Consider the following 10,621-nt stretch of genomic DNA (forward strand, 5'->3'; position numbering starts at 1 on the left):
AACTGTTAATTAAACTTGCGCTTTAGCTTAGGCTTTTTATTAAGGCAAACTCAGCTGTTTCTGTCTCGTATTTTTTCTGGTCTGTCTCGAAAAAAAACGCAGCCTGCTCCTCGCTGATTTTCGGGCTAATGAATGTCCGTTTTTTTTCTACTTCGCGACTTTAGGCCGCTCGAGGCTGATCTTAACCTACTCTGTTTATTGTTTCAACGAGGCTCTCGCATTAATGCTTCCGATGGACCGAAGCTCGGTCTACATGACGTCATAGTCTTGCTATTGTTAGAACCGCGATGGTCGTCGGTTTTTCGATTCGCATTTTTTTTGCTTAATTTGCCGGCAAATCTTTTTGCGGCGCTCGGGATTTTAATAAGCGCGTTTCGGCGTGACGTTGAAGTGAGCTAATACGTTTTGAACTTTTCGTTTCCGGTTTATCGGGCGAGACTAAATAAATTAAACATTAGCGGGTAAATACAAAAACAAGGATTGAGACGATGAATTTTAATATTAACACAAAAAACAATTTAAAAAAAATTACATTCAGAAACATTATTTTTATTCTATTTTGCATGTACAGAAATATTTCTATACCAAAGTTGTGAAATTTTTACAGCAAAACCCCCTACATTTTATTGACATTCCGTCAATTCTACAACAGACGTGCGAAAAAAAAGGAAGTTTTGAAATAAAGCAGCGACATTTTTTACGATCGAAATTGTAAGAAACTGACATCTACAAAAATGCTGTATACTTAGCGTATTTTAATTCCTCAATCATAGAAATCTAAAACTTTTTAAGTTAAAAACCAATAATTATTACATCCTATGTTTAAATTAACCTGCTAATTACTTAAAATAGCCACCAAATTTTTCCTTTTTACAATTTTCGTATTTTTTTTACGTTCAGTACCGGTTTCTATTGAAGAGCGCGTCATGCTGTTAGTAAAACCATTTTATTGTTGTTATACAACATAAATTTCTTTTATAAATAAATCTATAAAAAGGAGGAGTTTGTAAAAATATTCGTCAAACGCGACTAGCTATTTTACTTAGACTTAAAAAGAGTATTGGTCTAAAATAAAAACTTATATATTTTATGTATTTGGTTGTTTAAACAGATAAATTTGAATATAGTTAATTCTTCGCTAGATTTTTCCTTTATCCTCTGCAAATCAAATCTTATTTCATTCCAAATACGGCATTAAGATCTTAACTTCACATTTTAGTTAATTGTTTTTAATGGTTTATATAATTTCAAAATGAAATCGTGCGCCATGGTTTTAACCACCTGATTAACGTGGGATTTATATGAAATGTATTTACATACAACAGCAGTACGTGTGTTGCGTATTTAACAAATAAGGAAGGTATTGGGATGGGAGAATAGCGATGTAACACCGTCTTTGCTTTTTAAATAGAAACTCGAAAAGATTTCTCGGTTTTTAAGACTTCCGCTGCAGAAGATAAAAACTCGAAGATCGTAAATTAATCTTTATTAAAAAAAGCCGTTTTGCATCTTTCGATGTTTTGAACAAACATTTTATCGAGCATTAAAAAAATAAAAGTGATCTAAGATGTTAAAATTATCGCCTTTAAGTAGAAATTTCTCCTAGCAGCGGTTTTTGGACCTTTCAACTAAAATCAACAAAAAAACAAAAAACAAACAGTAAGCTGAATTATAACTGGTAGGCGTTTAATTCACTACAATTTCTTAAACATTTAAATACCATTGTTGTATAATTTGTTGTTTTTTTTTATCAAGTATTCATCTGAGTAAGGAGAATGCTCACTTTGGACTATCCCAAATTATGTTTACAATAAGCTACAATAAATCAAATTAATCCACTTTGTTAAAAGGCTCAAAACCGAGATATTAAACTGTTATTTTATTACCTACAAGCTTACTATACTTCACTTACTCGATATGAGAAAAAGATGGGTGCTATATAATCTACAAGCAATTAACTTTTATTGTGCAAACGTCACAACTTTTAAATACTGATAAATGGAAATCGAATATTAAAAGTTGAACCTTTTGAAAGTTCAAAGTTAATGACTAACCGTTTGTATACGGTCATTTGAATTGATATTAAAATGTTAATAGCATTTTTTTCGAGAAGTCCGAAATAGCAAAACCACATTGACATTGCATTAGTGATATCATCTTAAATATTTTTAGGTAAATTAAAAACAATGCTTAGCAATATTTTTAAAGTTAAAACAAGGGTTTTACTGTTATTATCGTTATAGAGAACATAATTTAAAAACCGAACCGACAATCAATTTTCTGTGTGCTTTGTTTTGACACATTTTCTAAAACATAAGCTCGGCTCAACTGAGACACGGATTTTAGGGTTTTTTAAATCCTTAAAAACAAACAAGGTAGGAATGAAAGTAGAGCATTCCGATCTCTGTTGGTGATAAAAAGTAATATCAAATGGGCTTCATCAAAAAACAGACATTATCATGAAATTTTCGATTACCGCGTCATGATTTCAGATATTTAAATTAAAGATATAGATGACAATGTCTAAATACCGGACAACCTATTCACAGTACAAATTTATTTTTACTACCTTTTAAATTTTAATATTGTTACCCCAACCCGTGACGTTTACATAAACCCATAAAATTGTAGTTAATCTATTATCTCTTTTTCAAAATAAACAATTGAAAATTTAATTTATTATATAAAATAATATTTAATAATACCTATATATACAAAAGTACTAATAGTTTTGCTATCTGATAAAACAATTTTAATTCCGTCATGTATTTCTATCGACCTCTCGCGGATTTTTATTTAAACCCATACCAGGTCAAATTTGAAATAAAGTTGGCACACATTAACCCAAAGTAAATACCCACATTTGTTTGCACAGTATACACCTATCAGCAGTGAGACAGCATTTTTTTTTAAAGTTATCATTATTGCGCTGCAATATAGACAAAGGTTTCACAATATTGCCTACATTTTAAGTGTATAAAGTTAGTTTATAAGCAGCGGTTAATAATATTATATTTAAACCTTAATTAAAATAAGTAAAGATACTTCTGGCTTTTTCTTGACAAAATAGGAAATTTAGAATATACAAAGGCTTAGGGAGACGGATGTAATAGTTTGTGATTAAAATTAAAAAAGTAACCCGTAGTTTTTGTGTCTAGATCAATTTCTACAGCTTAGTGTCTTGATTTGCTTAAACTATGTCTTTCCCAGACCCAATTAAAGACCCAGCCATCAAATATACCCAGGTTGGTTCAACTTTGTTAGATTCTAACATAGCGACCACGTAAACCTTTTATAAATTGTGTTTAAGCGTGTAACTTCTTGCAGATATTCATCAACAACAAATGGGTGAACTCGATAAGCGGAAAAACTTTTCCAATCTTAAACCCAGCAACCGAAAAGAAAATTTGCGATGTTCAGGAGGCTGACAAAGTAAAAAAATTGTTTTGAAATTTTATATTTACTAACTATAAGTCTCAGGTATTAGGTAATAATGTGACCTTATGTGCTTCAACATACAACATTTTTTTAGGCTGATGTTGACGTTGCGGTGAAAGCTGCCAACGAGGCCTTTAAACCAGGCTCAGTTTGGCGAACTATGGATGCTTCAAATAGAGGTTTACTGCTCAACCGACTTGCTGACCTAATTCAGCGTGATCGTCAATACCTTGCTGTGAGTTTATTGCATGTTTCCATATACCTAATACAATAATTAATACAAGAAACCGTAAGCAGCTGTGGGGCCATTGTAGACACGTTTCTTGCAAAAGCAAAGGTCCTATGCTAGGACAATAAAATAAACATAGCTTTTTGTTTTGCAGAGTTTGGAAACTTTGGACAACGGTAAACCATATTACATCTCGTACAATGGTGATTTGGATTTGGTTATTAAGTGCTATAGGTTTGTTAATGCCATTGGCTTAAGTCTCTTTATAACAAGAAAAAACAAAAGCTAAAAATTAATATATTTTGCAGATATTATGCTGGCTGGGCGGATAAGAACCACGGCAAAGTAATTCCAATGGGTAAGTAAATATGAACAAGCTTTGATGCCAGTTTATTGATTTATATTTCCTTAAAATTAAATGCTAGAATGGTATTTAGTATTTACCGATATGTTTGTCCGTTATACAAAGATATTAAATAAATATATTCCAAGTTAAAAATTAACTAATGTATTTTTGGCTTTTGTAAGCCTTAACTGACATGTTGAATGATAAACTACTTTTAAAAATATCTGAATAGTCCTAATAAATCACTGCTTCTAAAGACGGCGATTTTATGGCCTACACCCGACACGAGCCTGTTGGAGTTTGCGGGCAAATTATCCCATGGAACTTCCCGCTTCTTATGCAAGCCTGGAAACTGGGGCCAGCTTTGGCATGTGGTAACGTGGTTGTAATGAAACCTGCCGAACAAACGCCACTGACAGCGTTGTACGTTGCTCAACTAACGGCAGAGGTATGATAAGTAGCTATGGTAGGCTATAGTAAATGACTGGTACCTATAGAATGATGACAAACTGCACAAGTATGGCGAATTTAACATCAAATAAACTTAAAAATCAAACTGTACAAGTATGGCGATTTTAACATCTATACCTTAATTTTACAGGCCGGATTTCCACCTGGAGTAATCAGCATGTTGCCTGGTTATGGGCCAACTGCTGGAGCGGCCATAAGCGAACACATGGACGTCGATAAAGTTGCATTTACAGGATCGACCCAGGTAAAAAACAAATTTCTAACATCACTTTAAACGTGCGTATTGTAAAACTCTGTTTGTAATTTTAGATCGGGCATACTATCATGCAAGCGGCGGGAAAGAGTAATTTAAAGAGAGTTACTCTCGAACTTGGGGGTAAAAGTCCATGTGTTGTTTTCGACGATGCCGATCTCGACCATGCTGTGGAAACTACTCATTTTGGCCTCTTCTTTAACCAGGTATGATACGACAATCCTACAGTTCTATGATAGTCGTATTGACTAACTCGCACAGTACACAAATCAAACTTAAAAAACATTTCCTGCAAAATTTGTTGTAGGGCCAATGCTGTTGTGCCGGGTCTCGTATTTTTGTTCAAGAGGGAATTTACGACGAGTTTGTGAAGCGAAGTGTGGCGAGAGCAGCTAAGAGAACGGTCGGGTCGCCATGGGAGATGAACGAACAAGGACCTCAGGTAATCTATAACTATATGTGTTGAAGAGCCATTTCACAACTGCACCATTAATAACGTGCATGATTTTATTGAATACTTGTTACATTAGATCGATACGAAGCAATTCGAGAAAATCCAGGAGTTGATAAAGAGCGGAAAAGAAGAAGGAGCGGATCTGTTGTGTGGAGGAGAGAGGCACGGAGACACTGGATACTACATCCAACCAACAGTGTTCGCCAACGTCCAGGACCACATGAGGATCGCCAAGGAAGAGGTAACTATAACGTTGACCAAACACACAAAGTAAACACTTCGTGGTCATAAATTCAAAATTGTTTGTTAGATTTTCGGGCCAGTGCAGCAGATTTTGAAGTTTAAGACGACCGAAGAAGTAATGAAACGGGCAAATAATACTTGTTATGGACTTGCTGCAGCTGTTTTTACCACGAATCTTGACAAAGCAATCACGATGTCCAACAACATAAGAGCAGGGACAGTTTGGTAAATGTTACGTTATTGTATGAAGTCTAATTTTTCCAAAACAAAATACCCTGCTTAACGGTACGTATAACTTTCGTTTAAAAATTTAAGGACAAAGTAGTTTAATTTACTATTGATCTTAACCATAAATCAAAGTATAATTTTTTTTTCACAGGGTAAATACGTTCGATAGTTTCTCTTGTGCTGTACCTTTTGGTGGTTATAAAATGTCAGGACAAGGAAGAGAACTCGGGGAGTACGGCTTAGAAGCTTACACTGAAATCAAATCGGTAAGAACAATCTCATTTAATCCATTTCGAGAGTCTAAAAACTTTTGTATTTTCTCTTTTTCTGAATTATATTATTTTGTTCTTTCGAAATAATTGCAAAATTTAACACTATGTGTTTTATTTTTTAAAGGTGGTGATCAAAATTTCAAAGAAGAATTCTTAAATTTACAACTATAAACTTTCCTCAATTTGTAAAATTCTTGTGAAAGATTAATCTTAATTTAAAAACAAACTTTTTTAACAAACATAGTCGAGAATTCTTAATGTTAAAATTGTTTTGCACTCATCTAATTCTGAATCAATAAAATGCAAATTTATATGCAAGTTGTATAATTTAGATAAGGTTTGAAATAATTCAAAGACTTTGTGTACTACAAGCTTTATACAATTTTAAAACAAAAAATCTCAGCCTTTTTACACAGCAAAAATAAATATTTAGTTGAACTTAGTGCAACCAAATATAATTAAATTCAATAAAAAATAATTATACAAGATCTTAAAAAAAAAATTAGAATGCAAACTGCGTTTTATAAATTAACATGATTAGCTTTAAAAATGTCTTTGGTTCTGTAGCCCCCCCTGCCCCATATTATTTCTCATGAAATTTTGCTGCTGCGGCATTGTGTTATTCGGTTGTCTCATCCCTTGTGTATTCATCATACCAGGGCCCTGGCCTTGTGAGTTATCCCGCAGCAAATGTCGCAACTGTTCATTTCCAGTGGGTCGGTTGCTTCGCATCGGTATCCTGTTTTGCTGTTGCATCTGCTGCATGTTCATCATGCTGTGGTTGTTGGGATTACTCATTGGCATTCCTGTTTGTGCAGAAGTTAAAACTCTCTGTCCTGCATTCATGGAAACGTTTTGGGCCATGTTGTTTATACCCATCGACATACCACCTTGACTGGGATTAATATTGCGAATATTGCCCTGTTGATTCTGCATAATGCCCTGCTGCATCGGAATATTGCGATTCACCTGTTGCGGCACGCTCTGTATGTTTATTGTCCTTATGTTGTTGCCCATAACAGTCTGGTTCTGATTCATCGGTTGGTTTATTCTTGATGATACAACATTCATCTGTGGATTTGTCTGAATATTTGCCTGGTAGGAAATTGGCTGCTGCTGGTTGATGTAAGTCTGTCGAGGCACTGATTGCCTGAACTGATTAGGATTGTTGTTGTAGTTTACTTGTGGTGCAGTGGGTTGTATCGATTGGGTATTACTAATAGACGCCATTCCACTTGGCTGTGGTTGGAGATCCTGTTGCGGTTGTTGTTGGGTCATAATTTGGGGTGGAAGACCTTGAGCAGATGCCACATAGTTTCGCATAGCATTTAACAATCCATTTGTATCGTTTGGCATTACACCGACAAAATCAGGATTTGCACCAGCAGCGGTAGAATGTTTTAGGAACAAAGCAATAATTATTTTGGACTTTGTTGGCTGGGTTAAATTAATGTTCACCAAGCCACATGTTTTTTTAGCAAACATACTGACAAGCTGCGGTTGGTTTGCAGGTGGAAAGCGAAAATGTACGGTGCGATTTAATCTCAGAAAAGTTTGACATTTTTGGTTTGTGATTAGTTGCTGCGGAATGTTTTGCATCAAAACAGTATGTGGCCAGTTGCTAGTGTTAATTTCCATTTGAGGACTGTTGATAGGCACCAAAATTTGGCAAGGGCTGCTGTGCTTAATCTGTACTTTGTTATTAGGTGCATTTGCAGTTGGTGCCAACCTTTTCTCCTGCCATTCGACAGTGCCACTCCATATTGGCTTTCTTTCTAAGGGCTTGGCTGATGCTTCGGCCAGCTGCTTTACCTTTTTGGCTTCTTCCTTGGCAGCCAAAAACCCCTCTGGTTGCTGGGGAACAGGTTTCATGTTAATAGTGGTTGGCTCAACCTGAGTAACTTGTCTGGGTTGATTTAGTTGAGTATTTATAGGCGACGGATGTGTTACAGTAGACATGGGTTGCCCTGTTGGCATGTGTGTAGCATTGGATGAAAAAGCCACACTCTGGGTCTGTACAGTTGACATCGGCTGATTATAAACACTGTTGTTACTCATTTGGGGTTCAGGTATTTGGCTGGTAGACAGCATTGGTTTAGATTGTGAAAACGGAGTGCTATTATCTACCATGATGGGATTTATATTGGTTACTGGCCTGGTAATGGGAACCTTTACAGGCTGTAGAGATGAGGTCGGCAATGTTGGGTTTGCAGTTATAGAAGATTGAACAGAGTTAACTTGTGTTACTTTAATGCTTTGTGGAAGCGAAGGATTGGGCAAGGTCACAGATGTCGAAACTGGATCAACAGACGATGTCGAAATTTCCATAGCTGTTGAGGTTCTTTCGACAGAAGCTGGTGGCACAAAAGTTATGTCATCTTCTATAACTGTTTCAACAATAGGGACTGGGTCCCTTTCTGTTGCTAACTTAAAGCCTGATATCAAAACCAAATGCCTTTTGTCTTGGGCATAATTCATTAACTGCTGTTGGTTGTTATTCGCTTTAAGGTAAATCTGTTGTAAGTCGGATATAAAACGAGGACAAATTACAGAGAGATGTACATCATTTTCGGCAAGGGACTCTGCTAGTTGTAGAAATGTTTTTCCAGAATAGTTATAGCTATCAAAAGTTGGAAGCTGGTAGGGAGGGGTATTGGAAATCAAAAAGCAATACTTACCTGTATTTGGATTGCGTTTTAAAGTTTTAAAATCCTCAAAGAGTTGCAGTGCTGTGGCAAGTCCTTCCGCTACAAAACTAAAATGTTCTCCACCCCCACCACAAAACTGGATGGAATTCAGCAACTTCTGAAAAGTTTGTAAGTTTTTTGTAGGCTCAATACATTGGGTAGTCGAATTAGGGGTAACGTCTGCAGCATGAAAGAGCACAAGACCGTATCGGTTCTTGGACTCTGTGAAGATGAAATCTTCGCCACTAGAGGGTATTCGTTGGTTAAACTGGTTAAGGGCTGGTGTGATGTATTGTTTTTTAATGGTTTCCCAATGGGACACCATATTAGCTGTGGCCTCCACCACTATTACCACCTCCGAATATTGTTCTTCTTCCGATTTTACCATTTTTTAATTATACAAAACACCTAAACGGAAAAGGGTCATTGGTTATTATGGGTAAATAATGTATATGGAAAATTTAAACAAAACACTTAACAGTGACAGTAAATAGTAAACAATTAATTCGAAGGCTTATTACTCAAGTACAGAAACAATAAAAAAGTTTAGAAAGAGAAGAATTAATTTTAAAGAAATATTTCAAAAGTAATTTTGAGACTTTGCATTACAAGGTGATAAATATTAAAAATGTGACTATCATAAAATAACTTTAGAATTCTACAATCAGTGTCAGGTTATTTTTATATTTGATTTATGCAACAGCAAAAAAATAAAATTTGATAAGGGCTTATTATAAAGGGTATATTCACCATAAATACAAGTTAATAGTAGAGCAAAAAAAGATATTTTTAATTTTTTTTAATTGGCAGTTTTAAGTATTAAGCAATTTCCATGTAATAAGTGAGTAACCACCTATTAAGTAGGACTGAATAAAATGAATAATTATATGGAGCACATAAATCAGACAATGAAAATAAAATAACTTTTTTCAAAAAAACAAATTCAATCAAGAAAAAGTTTGAATGATGGTGCGTTCCTGGCTAAAGTCATAAAATGTTTCTTCTTCAAGCAGATGAGCACTTTTTATGTTCAATTGTGGTATTTCAAAACTATTTTTTGATTGATTTTTAAGCAAGCGGTCATGTAACTTAAATGGAATTCCTTCGATTACAGATGATGGTGCTTGTAGAGAAGAGGTACGTTGCAAGCTTGCATGACCATGGCCATGATGATTTTCAGCTGAATTCCTTGTCATAGGAGAGGGTGTGGTCAGAGGTTGTACGTTTGTTTGGCTTACAGGTGGAGGCGGGGGTGCCCTTCTTGCATTGACTTGAATTTGACTTAGTTTGTAAGTAAGCATGATACCATTGGCCTCTCCAACCAAAGTGTGCATTTTTGCTTTATAGGAGTTGGTCTTCCATAATCCAATCTCACTTATAGCAGAGTTGGTTAGATTTTTTGCAGTAAACCTTACACACAGAACATGTTTTCGTAATGCCTGTTCCTGGGTGTCAGAAGTCTCCTTTATGGCAGTATACCCATTTGGAATTGGATCTTTTAGCCCAACAAGAGCAAGATCTGTAACAACTAAGGACTGGTTAGGAAGTTCTGCAGATGTGTAACATATATATCGGGTAACTTTCGATTTAAAAAGCTTGTCTTTCCAGAAATCTGCGTCTTCACCCTCTTGTGTTTTATTGAGAATTAAATAACTTGGTGGGCAATTGTACTTTTCCGATACCACTACGATGCTTGTTACCGGCGAACCCATTGCAAAACTTCAAGTACGTACACTACCTCTGGTTGTTCGGATTTACAAAACTAAAAATATCTAATTTTGCGACAAAAAGTTAGCGAGCTTACGATGGCCTTTTAGAACAAAGTTACAAATTTTTAACTGGTTTTGGGATAGCTGAATACTACAACTTCAGATGTAAGATAAATTTAATATCAGAGAATAACCTAAATTTTTACTAAACGTGGAAAAACTCTAACAACCTTAGAGAAAAAACTTAATTATAAACACAAATTTTATTTTTATTTAAGTAAATACTTTTTA

At 35.1% G+C, this 10,621-nt stretch overlaps 3 protein-coding genes across 3 annotated transcripts; 1 reads left to right on the plus strand and 2 right to left on the minus strand.

The window, feature by feature from the left end:
* Nucleotides 1-3,197: 3,197 nt before the first annotated feature.
* Nucleotides 3,198-6,091, plus strand: LOC145755984 (aldehyde dehydrogenase, mitochondrial-like). The gene is made up of 13 exons (XM_082572203.1): nt 3,198-3,245; nt 3,328-3,432; nt 3,533-3,673; nt 3,822-3,901; nt 3,976-4,025; nt 4,271-4,461; nt 4,615-4,728; nt 4,794-4,943; nt 5,045-5,179; nt 5,268-5,432; nt 5,502-5,659; nt 5,814-5,928; nt 6,059-6,091. The coding sequence occupies exons 1-13, from the start codon at nt 3,198-3,200 to the stop codon at nt 6,089-6,091; spliced, it is 1,485 nt and encodes a 494-aa protein (XP_082428329.1).
* A 90-nt stretch (nt 6,092-6,181) lies between these two features.
* Nucleotides 6,182-9,025, minus strand: LOC145754883 (mediator of RNA polymerase II transcription subunit 25-like). Its single transcript, XM_082571044.1, has one exon. The coding sequence runs from the start codon at nt 9,007-9,009 to the stop codon at nt 6,478-6,480; it is 2,532 nt and encodes an 843-aa protein (XP_082427170.1). The 5' UTR covers nt 9,010-9,025; the 3' UTR covers nt 6,182-6,477.
* Nucleotides 9,026-9,241: 216 nt separating this feature from the next.
* Nucleotides 9,242-10,567, minus strand: LOC145755119 (multivesicular body subunit 12B-like). Its single transcript, XM_082571328.1, has one exon. It carries the CDS (start codon nt 10,331-10,333, stop codon nt 9,569-9,571), a length of 765 nt encoding a protein of 254 aa, XP_082427454.1. The 5' UTR covers nt 10,334-10,567; the 3' UTR covers nt 9,242-9,568.
* Between the last annotated feature and the right edge of the window lie 54 nt (nt 10,568-10,621).

The sequence above is a fragment of the Corella eumyota genome, chromosome 6 (assembly GCF_963082875.1).
Source record: "Corella eumyota chromosome 6, kaCorEumy4.1, whole genome shotgun sequence".
NCBI lineage: Eukaryota > Metazoa > Chordata > Ascidiacea > Phlebobranchia > Corellidae > Corella > Corella eumyota.